The following is a 20,813-nucleotide window of genomic DNA, read 5'->3' as shown; positions in this document are numbered from 1 at the left end:
CAAGCCATTTTGGACCTGGTCCTGTGTAACGAGACAGGAAAAATAAACAATCTCCTCGTAAAAGATCCTCTCGGAATGAGTGATCACAATATGGTTGAATTTGTAATACAGATTGAGGATGAGGAAGTTGTGTGAGAAACGAGCGTACTATGCTTAAACAAAGGGGACTACAGTGGGATGAGGGCAGAGTTGGCTAAAGTAGACTGGAAACAAGGACTAAACGGTGGCACAATTGAGGAACAGTGGAGGACTTTTAAGGAGCTCTTTCATAATGCGCAACAAAAATATATTCCAGTGAAAAAGAAGGGCGGCAAGAGAAGAGATAACCAGCCGTGGATAACCAAGGAAATAAAGGAAAGTATCAAATCAAAGACCAATGCGTATAAGGTGGCCAAGGTTAGTGGGAAACTAGAGGATTGGGAAGATTTTAAGCAACAGCAAAGAATGACTAAAAAAGCAATAAAGAAAGGGAAGATAGATTACAAAGGTAAACTTGCGCAAAACATAAAAACAGATAGTAAAAGCTTTTACAGATATATAAAACGGAAAAGAGTGACTAGAGTAAATGTTGGTCCCTTAGAAGATGAGAAGGGATTTAATAATGGGAAATGTGGAAATGGCTGTGACCTTAAACAATTATTTTGCTTCCGTCTTCACAGTGGAAGACACAAAAACCATGCCAAAAATTGCTGGTCAAGGAATGTGGGAAGGGAGGACCTTGAGATGATCACTATCACTCGGGAGGTAGTGCTGGGCAGACTAATGGGACTGAAGGTAGACAAGTCCCCTGGTCCTGATGAAATGCATCCCAGGGTATTAAAAGAGATGGCGGAAGTTATAGCAGATGCATTTGTTATAATCTACCAAAATTCTCTGGACTCTGGGGAGGTACCAGCGGATTGGAGAGCAGCTAATGTAACGCCTCTGTTTAAAAAAAGGGGGCAGGCAAAAGGCAGGTAACTATAGGCCGGTTAGTTTAACATCTGTAGTGGGGAAAATGCTTGAAACTATCATTTAAGGAAGAAATAGCGGGACATCTGGATAGGAATAGTGCAATCAAGCAGACGCAGCATGGATTCATGAAAGGGAAATCATGTTTAACTAACTTACTGGAATTCTTTGAGGATATAACGAGCATGGTGGATAGAGGTATACCGATGGATGTGGTGTATTTAGATTTCCAAAAGGCATTTGATAAGGTGCCACACAAAAGGTTACTGCAGAAGATAAAGGTACGCGGAGTCAGAGGAAATGTATTAGCATGGATAGAGAATTGGCTGGCGAACAGAAAGCAGAGAGTTGGGATAAATGGGTCCTTTTCCGGTTGGAAATCAGTGGTTAGTGGTGTGCCACAGGGATCAGTGCTGGGACCACAACTGTTTACAATATACATAGATGACCTAGAGGAGGGGACAGAGTGTAGTACAACAAAATTTGCAGATGACACAAAGATTAGTGGGAAAGCGGGTTGTGTAGAGGACTCAGAGAGGCTGCAAGGAGATTTAGATAGGTTAAGCGAATGGGCTAAGGTTTGGCAGATGGAATACAATGTCGGAAAGTGTGAGGTCATCCACCTTGGGGGGGAAAAAAAACAGTAAAAGGGAATATTATTTGAATGGTGAGAAATTACAACATGCTGTGGTGCAGAGGGACCTGGGGGTCCTTGTGCATGAATCCCAAAAGGTTAGTTTGCAGGTGCAGCAGGTAATCAGGAAGGCAAATGGAATGTTGGCCTTCATTGCGAAAGGGATGGAGTACAAAAGCAGGGAGGTGTTGCTGCAACTGTATAAGGTATTGGTAAGGCTGCACCTGGAGTACTGCGTGCCGTTTTGATCACCTTACTTAAGGAAGGATATACTAGCTTTGGAAGGGGTACAGAGACGATTCACTAGGCTGATTCGAGAAATGAGGGGGTTACCTTATGATGATAGATTGAGTAGACTTGGGTCTTTACTCGTTGGAGTTCAGAAGGATGAGGGGTGATCTTATAGAAACATTTAAAATCATGAAAGGGATAGACAAGATAGAGGCAGAAAGGTTGTTTCCATTGGTGGGGGAGACTAGAACTAGGGGGCACAGCCTCAAAATACGGAGGAGCCAATTTAAAACCGAGTTGAGAAAGAATTTCTTCTCCCAGAGGGTTGTGAATCTGTGCAATTCTCTGCCCAAGGAAGCAGTTGAGGCTGGCTCATTGAATGTTTTCAAGTCAAAGATAGATAGATTTTTAAGCAATAAGGAAATTAAGGGTTATGGGGAGAGGGCGGGTAAGTGGAGCTGAGTCCACGACCAGATCAGCCATGATCTTATTGAATGGCTAGATGGCCTACTCCTGTTCCTAATTCTTATGTTCTTATGTTCTTAATTAAAGGCTAGATGGCTTTCTTTGCTTTATCATCATTATTATTTGATATTTTTTTTATAAGGTGATAAGGTGACCGCTTCGGAATCTAAATGTGTTGCTACTGTGATACAAATACAGTGATAGAAGCTTGTGAAATACACAGCCTTTGATGAATTGATGACTTCTCCAGAAACCATGGATGTTTTCCATCCTTTTTTGGGGAAATTGGAAATTTTGTGTTCAGGCTGCGGGATGTAGTGTTCCAGATATGGGCAACGGCATCCCCACTCTGCAGCCACCCTTACTATAGACAGACATACATACACCCACCTACCTGGTTAGGTGTATGTCAAAAAGTTCCTTGTATTCTGTCCCTAAAGTACACTTTAAACCCAACAGCAGACAAGTATTTCCTGCTACACAATTGTAATGTTTTAATTTTCCATAAAGGCATGCTTCAATATTTGGTACTGAATTATGACCAGTTTTGTATTGTGCCCACTAGGAACTGGGTTGAAACTGCCCAAAATTACTTCAACCAGGAAGGGGACTTTCATTAACCTGGCTAGGATTCAAGTGTTGTAAACAAGAAATCCAAACATTAAAAAAAAACATGAACTTTTTCTTTATTAAATAACATTCTATAGTGAATTATGCAAAATATTAAATGTCTGATTACTGAAACTTTCAGTATATCACATCACCTAGCGTGCTGTGCACAGTTTTGGTCTCCTTATCTGAGGAAGGACATACTTGCCTTGGAGGCAATGCAACAAGGTTCACTAGATTGATCCCTGCAATGAGAGGATTGTCCGATGAGGAGAGATTGAGTAGATTGGGCCTATATTCTCTGAAGTTTAGAAGAAGAACGCGACTGCTGCCAATGAAGTTGAAATAGTTGCGCATGTGCTGTGTAAGTTTTTTTTTGGGGTTGTGCACTTTGTGACTCTGAGGCTCTGGGGGGAAAAAGCTGAGGAGGGAGCGGGTTCTTTGAAAAAATGCCAGGGAAGGAGCAGGCTCTTCGGAAAAATGTTAGGGAGGGAGCAGGCTCATGTTTTTTTTAAAAAAGATCATGCTTCTGGTTCCAGATTAATGTGCAGTATACTTCTGCACACTTTCCAGTCACTGCGTTACAAGAATGAGAGGTGATCTCATTGAAGCATATAAGATTCTGAGGGGGATTGACAGGATAGATGCCGAGAGGTTATTTCTCCTGGCTGGACTACCCCAAAGGGTTGTGGATGCTAAGTCGGGAGTATATTCAAGACTAAGAGTAAGAAGGAGGAACTGAGGGAAATCCTTATTAGTCGGGAAATTGTGTTGGGGAAATTGATGGGCTTGAAGGCCGATAAATCCCCAGGGCCTGATGGATTGCATCCCAGAGTACTTAAGGAGGTGGCCTTGGAAATAGCGGATTCATTGACAGTCATTTTCCAACATTCCATAGACTCTGGATCAGTTCCTATTGAGTGGAGGGTAGCCAATGTAACCCCACTTTTCAAAAAAAGGAGGGAGAGAAAACAGGGAATTATAGACCGGTCAGCCTGACATCAGTAGTGGGTAAAATGATGGAATCAATTATTAAGGATGTCATCGCAGTGCATTTGGAAAGAGGTGACATGATAGGTCCAAGTCAGCATGGATTTGTGAAAGGGAAATCATGCTTGACAAATCTTCTGGAATTTTTTGAGGATGTTTCTAGTAGAATGGACAAGGGAGAACAGTTGATGTGGTATATTTGGACTTTCAGAAGACTTTCGACAAGGTCCCACACAAGAGATTGATGTGCAAAGTTAAAGCACATGGGATTGGGGTTAGTGTGCTGACATGGATTGAGAACTGGTTGTCAGACAGGAAGCAAAAAGTAGGAGTAAATGGGTACTTTTCAGAATGGCAGGCAGTGACTAGTGGGGTACCGCAAGGTTCTGTGCTGGGGCCCCAGCTGTTTACATTGTACATTAATGATTTGGACGAGGGGATTAAATGTAGTATCTCCAAATTTGCGGATGACACTAAGCTGGGCGGCAGTGTGAGCTGCGAGGAGGATGCTATGAAGCTGCAGAGTGACTTGGATAGGTTAGGTGAGTGGGCAAATGCATGGCAGATGAAGTATAATGTGGATAAATGTGAGGTTATCCACTTTGGTGGTAAAAACAGAGAGACAGACTATTATCTGAATGGTGACAGATTAGGAAAAGGGGAGGTGCAATGAGACCTGGGTGTCATGGTACATCAGTCATGCAGTTACATCAGGCGGTTAAGAAAGCAAATGGCATGTTGGCCTTCATAGCGAGGGGATTTGAGTATAGGGGCAGGGAGGTGTTGCTACAGTTGTACAGGGCCTTGGTGAGGCCACACCTGGAGTATTGTGTACAGTTTTGGTCTCCTAACTTGAGGAAGGACATTCTTGCTATTGAGGGAGTGCGGCGAAGGTTCACCAGACTGATTCCCGTGATGGCGGGACTGACATATCAAGAAAGACTGGATCAACTGGGCTTGTATTCACTGGAGTTCAGAAGAATGAGAGGGGATCTCATAGAAATGTTTAAAATTCTGACGGGTTTAGACAGGTTAGATGCAGGAAGAATGTTCCCAATGTTGGGGAAGTCCAGAACCAGGGGTCACAGTCTAAGGTTAAGGGGTAAGCCATTTAGGATCGTGATGAGAAAGTTCTTCACCCAGAGAGTGGTGAACCTGTGGAATTCTCTACCACAGAAAGTTGTTGAGGCCAATTCACTAAATATATTCAAAAAGGAGTTAGATGTAGTCCTTACCACTAGGAGGATCAAGAGGTTTGGCGAGAAAGTAGGAATGGGGTACTGAAGTTGCATGTTCAGCTGTGAACTCATTGAATGGCGGTGCAGTCTCGAAGGGCCGAATGGCCTACTCCTGCACCTATTTTCTATGTTTCTATGAGAGAAATAGATTTTTGGACTCTCGGGGAATCAAGGGATGTGGAAATTGGGTGGTAAAGTGGAGTTGAGGTTGAAGATCAGCCATGATCTTATTGAATGGCGGAGCAGGCTTGAGGGGCCATATGGCCTATTCCTGCTCCTAATTCTTATGTTCTTGTGTTCTATATTTGTTTTATTTTCATTTACAATTGCATTATTTATGACTGACGTGACATACGGTTTGGGGGGGGTGGGGGGCTGCGGAGGAGGAGAGAATAAATGCACCAGGTTTTACATCTGTTTGTAAATGATCCTTTTTATTTAAAAAAAAATTGGTAAATTTCATTTTGACAGTTTTGGACTTGTTGCAGAATGTTCTTGGGGGATGACCGATTTTACCAGAGTAATATACTCTGTAGTGTAGTCCACCAAAGCTTGAACACCTTCAAAGTTTTTACTCTAAGTGCTGGAATCAAATGCTGAATGTGTTGTGTGAAATTCCTAACCTTAACATTTCTGGTACTTCTGTTGAAGGCTGCAGGATTTGTTAGTATAGTACGGAAGTTATTTGTAAACTGACAGATTTCATCGGACCTCATTCCTGCAATAGTGCAATACTACAAGGTATTAGCCCTGATGGTTAAGGAAATTAACTGCTTTTATCACTGGCGTGACTGCTGGTTATGAATGCTTCAGTGCAAGGAAGTTTATGGTTGTTACATGACCAGTGTGCTGCAAAGCAAAACATGTTTTAAACCCAGCAATCCACAATATTTGATTTGTTGTGTATTGTTAAAAAGATGGGTTGCAGTAAAGATTTGAATAACATTTTTCATAGTAATTTAATGTAATACCTGTAGTTCAGTCAACCCACTTCTCGACTCTTCATTATCTGAGACTTGTTAATTTTAAATAGTCATCAATGACTGCCAATACTGAAGAAGTGAGAAAGCCATGATAATCCGAGGGTTTAGATTGTAGGCTGAATGTCTGTCACTTTCCTTTCCTCAATATCTTGGTATAGTATAGGCCCAGTTCAGTATTTTCCAGTGCATTTAGAAATGTCAAAATGCTGAGTTGTTTTCAGCATCCTTTTTTGATAAATATAATAAATATAAAACTTTTTTGTTTAGTTTAAAGGCTGTCAAAATCGCCACTGTTGTTAATCTGATACAGCATGCTGCCACATGCCCAAGTCCGATAGGGACACTGCCATCAGTTAGACATGATTCTCTTCAGTTGAGTTCAATAAAAATAATATTTTGAAGTGTCCAATTGTGCATGATGGACTTTTATTCTTTTCTGACCTTGCACAGATAAAATCCAATGAAGCAATTTTATATTTCAATGCTATCTTTTAAATGCCGTTCGAAAATTTATCAGTTCAATGTGGACATTATTCTTGTTGCTGTGCATAATTAAAATGTGACTAATTTTACACTTTGTTAGATTGTTTTGTATTTTTCTTGGCAATGTTATCACTTTCCCCCACCTCCTCTCCTGAAGTGAATGCTTCCTTGTGTACCTACCCCTAATAGCCATTATTCGTGGGGGAGGGGGAGCAGACTGGCTTGACTAATGTAATTACTTTTAATAATTGCAATTTAAAGAAATGCCCCAGCCAGATTTTTTAATTATTTGCTTTCAGTTGCTTGTGAATCCTGCCCGTGTAAGGAAGAGGGAAGCAAAGAGAAGGAAGAGGGAGGCTAGATTTGCCAGTTCTATTTTAAAGTTATGTAAAGTAATTAAATCAATGTTGAATGTTTGAACATGGTTTGTTAAGAATGTAGTTACACATTAAAACCATAATTTGTGAAGCTTTCAACACTTATAAGCTTTCATCAGAAGGCAAAAGAAACAAAGGTTTGCCAGTCATGGGAGCAGTTTACTGTGGTCTGGCACTGATCAATGTAAATGAAAATTTTACTGATGGTGAAATTTATTTTGTTGAAAAAGTCTTCCTGTATATATTATTACAGCAACAACTGCTTGCATTTATATAACATCTTTAATGTAGTAAACCATCCCAATGCGCTTTACAGGAGCGTTATCAGACAAGATTTGACACCGAGCTACATAGAGATCACCTTCATGGACCACTTTCCGTACCTCGGGAGCCTACTATCAGCAAGGGCAGACATCAACCTTGAGGTCCAACACCGCCTCCAGTGCGCCAGCGCAGCCTTCGGTCACCTGAGGAAGAGAGTGTTCGAAGATCAGGCCCTTAAATCTGGCACCAAGCCTATTGTCTACAAAGCTGTATTGATACCCGCCCTCCTGTATGACTCCAAGACATGGACCATATACAGTGGGCACCTCAAATCACTGGAGAAATACCACCAACGATGTCTCTGCAAGATCATGCAAATTCACTGGGAGGATGGATGCACAGTCAGTGTTCTCAATCAGACCAACATCCCCAGCATTGAAGTACTGACCACACTCGACCAGCTCCGTTGGGCAGGCCACATTGTCCGCATGGTTGGGTGGGTGGGCGAATGTATGGCAGATGCAGTATAATGTGGATAAATGTGAGGTTATCCACTTTGGGGGCAAAAACACGAGGGCAGAATATTATCTGAATGGTGGCAGATTCGGAAAAGGGGAGGTGCGGCGAGACCTGTGTGTCATGGTTCATCAGTCATTGAAAGTTGGCATACAGGTGCAGCAGGCGGTAAGGAGGGCAAATGGTATGTTGGCCTTCATAGCTAGGGGATTTGAGTGTAGGAGCGGGGAGGTCTTGCTGCAGTTGTGCAGGGCCTTGGTGAGGCCTCACCTGGAATATTGTGTTCGATTTTGGTCTCCTAATCTAAGGAAGGACGTTCTTGCTATTGGGGGGCGGGGGAGGTGCAGCAAAGGTTTACCAGACTGATTCCCGGGATGGCTGGACTGACATATGAGGAGAGACTATATCAACTGGGCCTTTATACATTGGAGTTTAGAAGGATGAGAGGGGATCTCATAGAAACATACAAGATTCTGATGGGACGGGACAGGTTACATGCAGGTAGATTGTTCCCGATGTTTGGGAAGTCCAGAACCAGGGGACATAGTCTTTAGGATAAGGGGTAAGCCATTTAGGACTGAGATGAGGAGAAACTTCTTCACTCAGAGTTGTTAACCTATGGAATTCCCTGCCGCAGAGAATTGTTGATGCCAGTTCATTGTATATATTCAAGAGGGAGTTAGATATGGCCCTTGCGGCTAAAGGGATCAAGGGGTATGGAGAGAAAGCAGGAAAGGGGTACTGAGGGAATGATCAGCCATGATCTTATCGAATGGTGGTGCAGGCTCGAAGGGCCGAATGGCCTACTCCTGCACCTATTTTCTATGTTTCTATGTCCGACACAAGACTCCCAAAGCAAGCACTCTACTCGGAACTCCTACACGGCAGGCGATCCCCAAGTGGACAGAGGAAACATTTCAAGGACACCCTCAAAGCCTCCTTAATAAAAATGCAACATCCCCACCGACACCTGGAAATCCCTGGCTAAAGACCGCCCTAAATGAAAGTAGAGGTTCTGGGAGAGCACTGAGCACAACGAGGCTCGTCGCCGAGAGCATGCAGAAAACAAGTGCAGGCACTGGAAGGAGTGTGCGGCAAACCAGACTCCCCACCCTTTCCTTCAACGACTGTCTGCCCCATCTGCGACAGAGACTGTAATTCCCGTATTGAACTGTACAGTCACCTGAGAACTCACTTTTAGAGTGGAAGCAAGTCTTCCTCAATTTCGAGGGACTGCCTATGATGACAGAGATATTAGGACTGGTGACCAAAAGCTTGATTAAACGTTTTGTTCATACCACCATGATGGTGTGTTCTAGAGTCCCTTTGACTAGTGCAATCACAGCAGCAGAGTCCACTGACCTTTCAAACAATCACCTGATCACTATGTACTTCGTACCAGTCACCACTGACTGTTTTGTTAATTGTTAGAGACTTCACGTTCATGCAACACACATCCCTCTTTCAAACCAGTATATCCACTAAGCACCATCATGGGAAATTCCATAGTTGTAATTAAAATGGGTCTATCCTTGAACACTGACTATGGACCTTTTTAGTTTTCCTTTTATGATTACTTCAGTCTGATTTTTGAGTTCATCACAAAATACACTTGTATTTTAATGATTTGATCGCAAAAAATTAATAGTTTCACTTCATACAAACATAGAAACATAGAAAATAGGTGCAGGAGTAGGCCATTCGGCCCTTCGAGCCTGCACCACCATTCAATATGATCATGGCGGATCATGCAACTTCAGTACCCCATTCCTGCTTTCTCTCCATACCCCTTGATCCCTTTAGCCGTAAGGGTCACACTTAACTTCCTTTTGAATATATCTAACGAACTGGCCTCAACAACTTTCTGTGGTAGACAATTCCACAGGTTCCCAATTCTGAGTGAAGAAGTTTTTCCTCATCTCGGTCCTAAATGGCTTACCCCTTTTCGTTAGACTGTGACCCCTGGTTCTGGACTTCCCCAACATCGGGAACATTCTTCCTGCATCTAACCTGTCCAATGCTGTCAGAATTTTATATGTTTCTATGAGGTCCCCTCTCATTCTTTTAAATTCCAGTGAATGTAAGCCTAGTCGATCCAGTCTTTCTTCATATGTCAGTCCTTCCATCCCGGGAATCAGTCTGGTGAACCTTTGCTGCACTCCCTCAATAGCAAGAATTTCCTTCCTCATTAGGAGACCAAAACTGTACACAATACTCCAGGTGTGGCCTCACCAAGGCCCTGTACAACTGCAGTAAGTCCTCCCTGCTCCTATATTCAAATCCTCTCGCTATGAAGGCCAACATGCCATTTGCCGCCTTCACCGCCTGCTGTACCTGCATGCCAACTTTCAATGACTGATGTACCATGACACCCAGGTCTATTTGCACCTCCTCTTTTCCTAATCTGTCACCATTCAGATAATATTCTGCCTTCCTGTTTTTGCGACCAAAGTGGATAACCTCACATTTATCTACATTATACTCCATCTGACATGCATTTGCCCACCCACCTAACCTGTCCAAATCACACTGTAGCCTCTTAGCATCCTCCTCACAACTCACACTGCCACCCAGCTTAGTGTCATCTGCAAACTTAGAGATATTACATTCAATTCCTTTATCTAAATCATTAATATATATTGTAAATAGCTGGGGTCCCAGCACTGAGCCCTGCAGCACTCCACTAGTCACTGCCTGCCATTCTGAAAAGGACCCGTTTATTCCTACTCTTTGCTTCCTGTCTGCCAACCAATTCTCTATCTACATCAATACATTATCCCCAATACCATGTGCTTTAATTTTGCACACTAATCTCTTGTGTGGGACCTTGTCAAAAGCCTTTTGAAAGTCCAAATACACCACATCCACTGGTTCTTCCTTATCCACTCTACTAGTTACATGCTCAAAAAATTCTTGAAGATTTGGCAAGCATGATTTCCCTTTCACAAATCCATGCTGACTTGGACCGATCCTTTCGCTGCTTTCCAAATGCGCTGCTTTTACATCTTTAATAATTGATTCCAACATTTTCCCCACTACCAATGTCAGGCTAACCGGTCTATAATTCCCTGTTTTCTTTCTCACTCCTTTTTTTAAAAAGTGGGGTTACATTAGCTACCCTCTGATCCAGAGTCTATAGAATGTTAGAAAATGATCACCAATGCATCCACTATTTTTAGGGCCACTTCCTTAAGTACTCTGGGATGCAGACTATCAGGCCCTATTCAAATTGGAAACTTAATGTATTGTATAAAGAACTTTCTAATGAGGCTGTAAGAGTCCTACTTGAAATAAGTTTGGGCAGTCTCATTCCAGTTCTTATTTGGCATGAACCAACAGCACAAATCTCTGCCTAATTTCGTATCAATTGCCCTTTCACTCAGTCATAAGATGGCTGATGGAGAAAATAGTACATTTGTACAATAGGAGATGCTGTTCTGAGGTTGGGGTTGAGGTTCATTTTTGGGACAGTTGTAGGAACTTTCTTCTTCTTAGGCAGTCCCCCGGAGTCGAGGATGACTTGCTTCCACTCTGAAATGAGTTCTAAGATGACTAATGAGGCCAATGCGGGATCTACAGTCTCTGTTGCAGGTGGGGCAGATGATGGTTGGAGGGACGGGTGGGTGGGATGCTTGATTTGTCGTACGTTCCTTTCGCTGTTTGTACTTGGCTTCCGTGTGCTCCCGGCGAAGAGACTCGAAGTGTTCGCCACCTTCTCGGATGCTTCTCCATTTTGAGCGGTCTTGGACCAGGGATTCCCAAGAGTCGGTAGGGATGTTGCATTTTTTTTCAAGGAGGCTTTGAGGGTGTCCTTAAAGCGTTTTCTCTGCCCTACTGGGGCTCGCCTGCCGTGACGTAGCTCGGAGTAGAGTGCTTGTTTCAGGAGTCTAATATCTGGCATGCGGACAGTGTGGTCCGTCCATCAGAGCTGATTGAGCGTGGTCAATGGCTCGATGCTGGGGATGTTGGCCTGAGAGAGAGAACACTGATGTTGGTGCGCCTATCTTGCCAATGAATTTGCAGGATTTTGCGGAGGTAGCATTAGTGGTACTTCTCCAGTGCTTTGAAGTGTCTGCATGTCTCTGAAGCATATAGGAGGGCGGGTATCACTACTGTTTTGTAGGACATGAACAGGTTTGAGATCCTGGTCTTCGAACACACTTTTCCTTAGTCGGCCGAAGGCTGCTCTGGCATACTGAAGGTGGTTTTGGACTTCGATGTCTGTCCTTGCTGATAGTAGGCTCCCAAGGTATGGGAAGTGGTCCACATTGCCCAAAGTCTCGTCATGCATCTTGATAATCTGGGAGCAGTACTGTGTGGCGGGGGCAGGTTGGTAGAGAACCTTTTGTCTAGCTGATGTTTAATGTAAGGCCCAGACTCGTACGCTTCAGTGAAGGTGTCAGCGATGGTTTGGAGTTCGGACTCCAGTGTGCATAAACGCAAGCGGATTTGCATATTGTAATTCAATGACCGAGGTTGGAAAAACCTTGGATCTGGACTGGAGGTTGAACAATTTCCCACTTGTCCTGTAGGAACTTTACTCAACATCTGGCTGTGCTATATCCTACCTGGCAATGTTTGATGCTGTTGCTGAGTGCCTGAAATGGGAAAAGTTCCATTCCCCAAAAGAGCATATTTCACGTTGATGAGCACAAAAAATGTAGTTCCTTCTCATTAGTCCCTCTTCACTTCAAGAAACTAGTGAATGATTCATTATTAAAACGGTAGTGGACTTGGAACAGCACTGTCTCTAGTAGTCCTTTTTAATAAAACTTCTTGGCTTGGTTCGTATTCTGCAATTGCACTCTAACTTGTCATCAGTGAACTTTAGAGGAAACTAGATTCAGATTTCCTCATCCTATTGTGTTCAGTAAAATTTGGAAATTGTGTCTGACATTCAAATTGTATATTTTTAGTTGACAAGTGACGGAAAGCCCTGATTTCAATTTGGTAATGTATTGACTTTGTTTTTGTTTTAGGTATTTTGTGAGCATCTAAAATACCATAGAAAAAAGATCAAGAACCCCTATACAGTAGTGTCCAAGGAGAACCATGCACTAAAGTGCCTTCATCGGAAAGGAAGCAAAAATTTTAATATTTTTTTCAAAGGGAGGATGAATAGTGAGGAAGAGTTTTATGATGCTGTTACAGGCAAGTATCTGAGAGTGCTATTTGATAGTTGCACCCTGTATCTGTATGCTGATACTAGTTTTAAATCCTGCTTAATCAATGCTTCTAATGAAGGTAGTAAAAGATCAACGCTGCAAAAGCTGTTTTTTTTCCTTATTCCTAGTTATTTGGGAGTAGCACGCTGCTCTATTTTTTGAGATGCTACCACAAGGTTCAATAATTCCTCGTGCCATCACTGTAATTATGAGGGCAAGTTTTAAAAACAATCTTAGAAACCTCAACAAAAAAAACCCATAGTAATATTGGTGAATATTCATTGTTTAGAAGTACAGATACAACGTCTGAAATCCGGCAACCTAGGGACAAGAAAATCAATACGTCTGAAATCCAACAACCTCGGGACCGAGACCGTGCTGGTTTTCGGATTTTGCCGGATTTCGGACCTCGCTGTTGGCGCTCCTCGCCGCTTCTCACCAATCCTCGCTGAGTCCCTCCGCTCCGCGCGGCCTACCAATTCTCGCGGTCCCCCGGCGCTGCGTTTTTTTACCAGTTTCCTCATCCCCTGCCGCCATCTTAGCCGCCTCAAAAAATGTCCAGTTTTTTGACAATTCCAGTTTTCGGACAGCCGGATTTGGAACATTGTACCTGGCTCTATTGTTGGACTGCTTGTTCTTTTTCGTTTCGAGACACACGCTTCACAAAACCAGTGTATGTCGTTGCTTTTGAGAGACACTAACCGATTCCAGTATGCTAGCTGCTGAGCCATCACTCCATTCATGATGCTACTAAAACAGTGTTCACTTACATTTCGGTTGGGGTGGAGTGTAGAATGTTTCAGTATAAGGGGTGTCGCAGTTGTGTGAGGCGGACTGGTTGGGCTGGGTGCTCTTTGCCTTTCCGTCATTGTTCATAGGTTTATATGTAACCTTTAGGGCTGCTGACCAAGGGCTGTGTGGCCCTTTGTCGGCTGGCGTGGACACGATGGGCCGAAATGGCCTCCTTCTGCGCTGTAAATTTCTGTGTTTCTATTCCATGCATACTACCAATAAATCCTGGTACATCAATGGTACACAAATGCTAACAGAATAACAACTTAAACCAAACAACCAGGCACCCAACTCTTCTAATTGCTTTATTGCCACAATAAAACCTCAACCGAGTGATCAAGTTGACACATTCAGATATGGCTGAATGACTGACACATCCTACCATTTGAACTTTTAATCCAGCATGTGCTATCTCACAGTCAGCACAGAGTGAATAGCAAAGTATTGGGGTAATATGGACTTTCGCTCCCATATTCCCTCAATTCCTCTCTCTCTCTGCCAGGCATTATCTGTATAATGCTACAATGTACTGTAATATCAAGTAATCATGGACTTAAGATGTATCCAGCTCTCCTTATTATTATCCATCTTACGGATATTCTTGCTAAGTATAATTTCCCCCACTAGCTTTCAGTCATCCCAATTTCATTGTTAACTCCCTGAATTTTAGAAGTTTAAAATCCTGTATCCCATCTTACTTTAATTTCAATTCCTCTGATAGGTACCAGTATGTTTAACTCTTCCTTGTTTCATTAAAAGTCTATTTCGCTATCGAATGCTTGAACAGTAACTCATCAATCCATCCAATCAATATTAATTTCACACAAAATTATGTCCAGGCTTATGATTTTAACAGAAGTATTTGGATGCATGTCCTTTATCTCCGCTCCCTTGGAAGATAACGCATGACTCCAAATAGTTAATTCCAAGCATTAAAAAAGCAAAGTCTTAATTTTGTCATCATGCTGTGACATTTGAGATCCATCAATGTCTTAAATGCTGAACATTACTGGAGCTCCCACTGCACTTTTTCAGCAAAGTTCAAGCTCTGTAACACCTCGAGGTCATTTCTATATTAAAGAAGCCCTCTTGGCAATCTTGCCCCATCAACACTCATGACCCCCTGCTTAAAAAAAACAGAAAATCCATTTTGGCTTTTCTGCAAGCCCAATGGGTTAATTCGTCATTTGTCAATTTTTGATCACTTCTGCCACTGTGGGAAACATCCACTCAAATTCAAAAACATAAAGTTTTAAAATGCCCGAAATATTTACAATCAGCAATGCAAAAGTTGTTCCTTAGTGAATTAAAACAGAGTTCACAGCTGGTTGTGGAAAGAGTTAACTTCCTTTTTTTACATTTCAAATGAAGACAAACACAGACATCAATCAGTGTCCACTTCTGTCGCACAACTTTTCCCAGCTTTCAAGTTTTTAAAAAAACTTGCCAAATAAAAAAACATTTTATGACATGTCCGAAGGTGCTTTACAGGAGTATTATGAGACAAAAAATTTGACACCGAGCCACATAAGGAAAAATTAGGGCCGGTGATCAAAAGCTTGGTTAAAGAGGTAGGTTTTAAGGAGGGTCTTAAAGGAAGAAAGAGGGATTCAGCAGATAAAAACATCAGACATCATCAGTAACACCACTACAAACATTGTAAAACAACTCCACACGCAATAGCATTTCCTTTTTTTTCCCCCTGGCCACACATTTTAATACCATTTAAGACGAATAAACAATCATCTCAAAGTACTGAAATTGGTCAGAAATGTTAAAAATACTGATTGTTGATGTGATTGCCTCATGTCTGGAACGAGAAGCTTTCACACATTTTACACCAACTAGAATCTCCCCATGGCCATAAATAAAAGTCTGGTTTTAATAACTCCATTTAATTCAGACCAATATCTCAAACTAACCAGTGCCGCTTGAAAAAGGAGGGAGGAACCATAGCCACACGAACAGACATTCGCACATGCTTTTTTTAAACTTTAACATTCACACCTAAACATCAAAGAAAAACCTGTAGAACAGTAGAAAAGAGGCATGATCTTCCCTTTTCTCCATCATAACTATTTTATCCTTTCCCTTAAACCAATTTTCAATTTCTGATGTTTTCTACTGAATCCCATTCTATACCAATTCAAAGTCTTAAATTCACAGTCGGTGTCTGCAACCAAGTCAATTACCTCCTGCACAGTTTTTAACACTTCTCTGGTGTTTGGGAGGTGTGTAACAACATAGAGGAAAGGGTGATGAAAATGATGAATATTCAATCAAGCGTCCCAGTCCTTCTCTCAGTTCACCCTTTGGAACTGCTATAACTGTCTTTTTCAACATTCCGACTTCCATTTCGCAAGCCTGTAGATCATAAGAACATAAGAAATAGGAGCAGGAATAAGCCTTTTGGCCCCTCGAACCTGCTCTGCCATTCAATAAGATCATGGCTGATCTGATCTTGGTCTCAACTCCCCTTCCATGCCTGGTCCCCATAACCCTTGACTCCTTTATGCTTATCATGCTTATAACTCCCACATTTTAGCTTTTCACTGAACATCTCATCAGTTCTGAGAAGCCCATTCCCACAGAAACACTGCGCTTCTGAGCAAGCTTCTTCCATTGCTTTCATCTCTTACACTGTTCAGTAATTGTATCTGGGGTGATGGGGTACTGTCTCTGAGGAGGGTAGTCCCCTTCCTCCAGGACCACCTCAACCTTCATTTGTCTGGCGGAGCCTGCATCAATTGAAGATATTTCTCACTGCCCTTCCACACATGCCTCAATAAGGGTACGGCCACCTCTATCCTGAAGTAAGGGTCCTAAGGGATCGACTTGCGTGGTTGAGGCGTGGCATCCCGATTGCAATTCCGCCTCACTTGCGGAATCTACCCCGACCTCACCAACTGAATCGAGGTATCATTCCTGTATGATTCTTGCTCCCTCTTCCTGATTCTTCAACTTTTCTTTTAACTTCTCTGATTCTTTAGCCAGTCTCTAATGCAAGCCGCTTTATCAACTGTGACCCTGAGTGAGCACCAAAGATCGTAACTATTATTCTACCAAGCAGAGACCTGGGATTTGTTTCAAAGCCTACTACCTTTTCCCGGTGATTTCCTAAAGCTCGTAGAATCGTGTGAACCCTCTGTTACTCCAATATGTCCCCTGACTGCCACCATCCCAGAATATTACACCAACATTGGGTAAACTTATTAAGATTCTGAAGCGGTGCAGGTCCCACTTCACCCAGGATAGCTCTCATGTCCTGTAACTTTATCCCTCCTCACTCATATCAGGAATCCCCAAAACCACTAAAGGTAGTTCCCTTCACGAGCACCATACGGAGTGGAAGATTCATAATCATGCTCTTGCTTTGTCCGCCCGAACGTGCTTTCCCCACTCTCCACATTACCAGAACGTCGTGTGTAATGTTGCGGGGTGGCAAGCGTCTGAGGAACTGAAGTGGCATCTAACCGCTCCGCCTGCGTACCTAATGCCACGCGAACCACGCGGGTTCGAGGCTCTGAAGTTGGAGAAGACAAGGGACGTGTGGAAGGGAACGGTGGGCGTGCTTCCTGTCCTTTAATCCTCTTTTCAACTCTCTGACCTTGGGAATTCTCCCAATACCACCAGGCTTCATCAATTTCTGTCTCCGATGGGCAAGCTAATACCACCATCTGTTGCAGCTTAGATATTCCTTTTGCTAGATCTTGATTACGGTTCATCCGCAAGATGCTGACCCAGCGTCTGAACAATCCTGGCTGCTGCGAGTGCCTGAAATCTCCAGTTTTCTACTTTTCTAGCTGCTCTGCGTTCTTTATCTCTAGCCTCGGCCTCCTCCATCTTTTGAATCCCCAGCATTCATCATTATAGGCGGTCCCTCGTATCGAGGATGACTTGCTTCCACACCAAAAAGGGTTGAGTTCACAGGTCTTTCGATGAAGGACCTAATATTCCAGGTCCTGAACTACATCCTGAAAGGTGGATTTTTTTAACGTGTGGTGGCTGTTGCACACTAGCCACCCACGGGCTTGACAGAGCTATGTCTTGGTCCAGTGGCAAGGATTAACCAAGACGATTGGAGACCTGCTCTGCTGCATGGACCAAGTGTGCACACACATTGCAGTGTGGGCTGGGCTGTGCTTCAAAGGAGCAGCGTGCGGCCCGACCCGGCATTTGGCGCATCAGCCCCACCTGCAAGGACCATCAGCAGGTCGGGGCCTTCAAAGGAGCGTACCACTTCAAGGTACAGCGCGAGCTGGTGCAGGAGAGCAATGGCTGTGAAGAGGGTGACTGGATTGGACGTCACCAAGGTCCAGGTCGCTGATTGGAGTGTGAGCAGGAGCGGCGAGGTTGGGGCACAGGAGCGACCGGTGATCCCAGCATTGGACACTAACGCTTTACTCTTTATAACACTTTTTAACACTTTTTAACTCTTAACACCTTAATCTTTTTTAACCAGGCGCTCTTCACTAAGGCCTGCTGTGTCTCTATCCATCCTCCCATCATTGTTTCCTACTCTATCCTGTAAGGTCGCCCTTTAGACTCAATCCATTCATTAAGAAATGACCGGACTTCATCTGGAATATTCCCTGATCCTCTCTTTGCCTACTGGAGATTCCTTTAAGTCACAACAACTAAGAGAATACTTAGTCCTCGACCTAATGTGTGGGAAACACTTCCTCGAACCGACTTCGGCTTTAACGAACTTCACGTTTATCTAACTTGATAACATCTATAGAGAATTAATTATTTATATTACTATATGTAGGGTTTGAATCCGATGATTCTGACACTAGAATGGGCCCAATGATGGCAGATCATTCAGCGAGTTTTTCCAACAAAAGTGGAAGCAGTAGATCTGGCCAGAATGTTCACAACCGAGAACCGACCCAAGAAAATGGAATTAAGAAACATAGGTGAGTACAATTGATGGTGTGGGAAACTTTGTACAGTGTAGAGCATAGCTGAACACAGTAGATTTTCAGAAGTTGAAATAGAGAGGGCAAGTTAGTTAGGCTAAATAGCTTTTTCTTATTCCTATGGTATTATAGTTTCCTTCTGGCAAGACTATTTTTATCAAATGCATTTTGGGGGGAAATCAGTAATGAAGGAAAAGAATTGTTGTACTCTGTATACTATTTTGACTGAGAAGTTTTAATCCTTTGAGTCCTGCCATTTGCATCTGACTACAGTTTTTTATTCTTTTTCTTACAGAAATGCATTACCAGCTCCAATGTTTAGTAGAAATCAATTAAGTTTGTGGAGCATTTTAAAGAAGTGCATTGGATTGGTGAGTACAGATTGGCTGATTTAAACCAACTGTAGTGAATTGATGACTGTGTGTTTGATTTTCACTGTGGTAATGAAAATAGAATTCCTAATCTTAAAATTATTCCTGATCATTCATTGTCTATTGATTTTTTTAATTTGGGTTTTGTAGTTGAAGGCACCAGTTATAGATTTTGTGTGTTTGGTCACACCATCCTCCTCCAACACTGAATGAGACTATCCTTGCTTGTTCTGCCCGCCCATCATTCCAGTGCTCATTGACCTACATTGGCTTCCAGTCCTCCAATGCCTCCAATTTAAATTTCTCAAAATCCTTTCATGGCCTTGCCTCTCCTTGTCTCTGTAACCTCTCTCAGCCCTACAATACTCTGAGAACTTGGTTCCTCTTGCATATCCTTTATTCCTTTCAGCCCATCATTAGCGGTCAAGCCTTCAGCTGTCTAGGCCCCAAGCTCTGAACTTCCCACCCTAAATCTCTCCACCTCTGTCAGATCATCCTTCCTCTTTGACCAAGCTATTAGTTACCTTTCCTAATATTTCTCCCTTTGGCTTCGTGTCAATTTTGTCTGACTACACGTCGGTAAACATCCCAAGGCACTGCACATATGTTAAAAGTGCAATATAAATGCGAGTTGTTGGCACTTTAAAATAAGAATAGAAAAAAAACTAAAGCTAAAAATAGGGACAGGAAAGGGAAATGTTCTAATGTTTTTCTATTATATAATCATTGACAGCTATTTTAAAAAAAAAACTTCACCTTCAGTTGAACAATACACTCTTTAAAATTTGATGTGGTTGAGTCTAATATTAAAATTGACTGTCTTCATGTTTTGTCTTAGGAGCTGTCAAAAATTACTATGCCTATTCTATTTAATGAGCCTTTGAGTTTTCTGCAACGAATTACAGAATACATGGAACACACGTACCTCATTCACAAGGCTTCTATGCTTTCTGATTCGATGGAGAGATTGCAGGTGGGTATGCTTCAGTCAGAACCAGCTGAAACTATTTTCACACTTCAGGTGTATTCAGTTGAGTCTTTTGCAGTGATCACGGTTGATGATAGAAATAATGCCGCGCAAACCAGTGTGGAAGGCCAAGAGCTGTTGGAGTTGGCAACCATGGTGTTAGATGTGAGAAACTTTAGACTAATGCATGTTTAACCTGGAGTCATATAATTGATTTGGGTCATAGACCAAGATCTTTTAAGTAAGCCAATTTGGAGTCCAAGTAGAGTTTCTGAATTTGCAGCATTTCGTATTCCAAACAGATGTCACATGCAGCAGTGATGTTTATTTAAATATTAAATAGATATAAAAGGCAGGGACGTTTACCTTATTGTTTTAAATGACCCTCGCAACAAGGAAGAGCAAGGGTTGGGGGCATGTGGAACAGCTTACAATTTTAACACTTCAATTTAATAATGGGCCCAAATGAGCTGTTGAATATTAAACACAAGTACTGTTCCAAACTTCAAAGCGTTCCTGTTTTTGTAATTTATTTTGTATTTTCTACAGACTGTAGCTGCGTTTGCAGTTTCTGCTGTAGCTTCACAGTGGGAAAGGACTGGCAAACCATTCAACCCACTACTCGGTGAAACCTATGAACTTAGAAGGTGAGATACAAATTGCAAGGTTTCATGTGAATGACCTCTATTAGCACTAGTTACATTGGTTCCTTTAAGAAATATGTAATTGGTGCATTTGTGGAACTGCTAGCAATGTAGTAAATTTACAGCTGCAGAATCAACAACAAGAAGCTTTCTAAATAATGAGGGTTCATTGACATTCAGTACCTTTTTTGAAATAATTTAATTTTGGATG

The 20,813-nt window shown here is 42.4% G+C and overlaps 1 protein-coding gene across 7 annotated transcripts in view; it reads left to right on the top strand.

The window, feature by feature from the left end:
• Nucleotides 1–20,813, top strand: part of osbpl2b (oxysterol binding protein-like 2b) — a 73,368-nt gene that overhangs the window by 33,369 nt on the left and 19,186 nt on the right. For 6 of the 7 annotated variants that reach the window (XM_070896279.1, XM_070896277.1, XM_070896282.1 and 3 more), the window contains 5 exons: nucleotides 12,721–12,892; nucleotides 18,470–18,617; nucleotides 18,916–18,991; nucleotides 19,830–19,964; nucleotides 20,508–20,605. In XM_070896279.1, coding sequence (XP_070752380.1) covers nucleotides 12,856–12,892; nucleotides 18,470–18,617; nucleotides 18,916–18,991; nucleotides 19,830–19,964; nucleotides 20,508–20,605 — 494 coding nt within the window. In that variant the 5' untranslated portion in view covers nucleotides 12,721–12,855. Of the gene's footprint in view, nucleotides 1–12,052; nucleotides 12,071–12,720; nucleotides 12,893–18,469; nucleotides 18,618–18,915; nucleotides 18,992–19,829; nucleotides 19,965–20,507; nucleotides 20,606–20,813 lie in introns of those variants that run through there. The other variant, XM_070896283.1, reaches the window with a different exon arrangement.

Source organism: Pristiophorus japonicus, chromosome 12, assembly GCF_044704955.1.
Source record: "Pristiophorus japonicus isolate sPriJap1 chromosome 12, sPriJap1.hap1, whole genome shotgun sequence".
Lineage (NCBI taxonomy): Eukaryota > Metazoa > Chordata > Chondrichthyes > Pristiophoridae > Pristiophorus > Pristiophorus japonicus.
The sequence above is the reverse complement of the archived record's forward strand: the minus strand, read 5'-3'. Positions and strand labels throughout refer to the sequence as shown.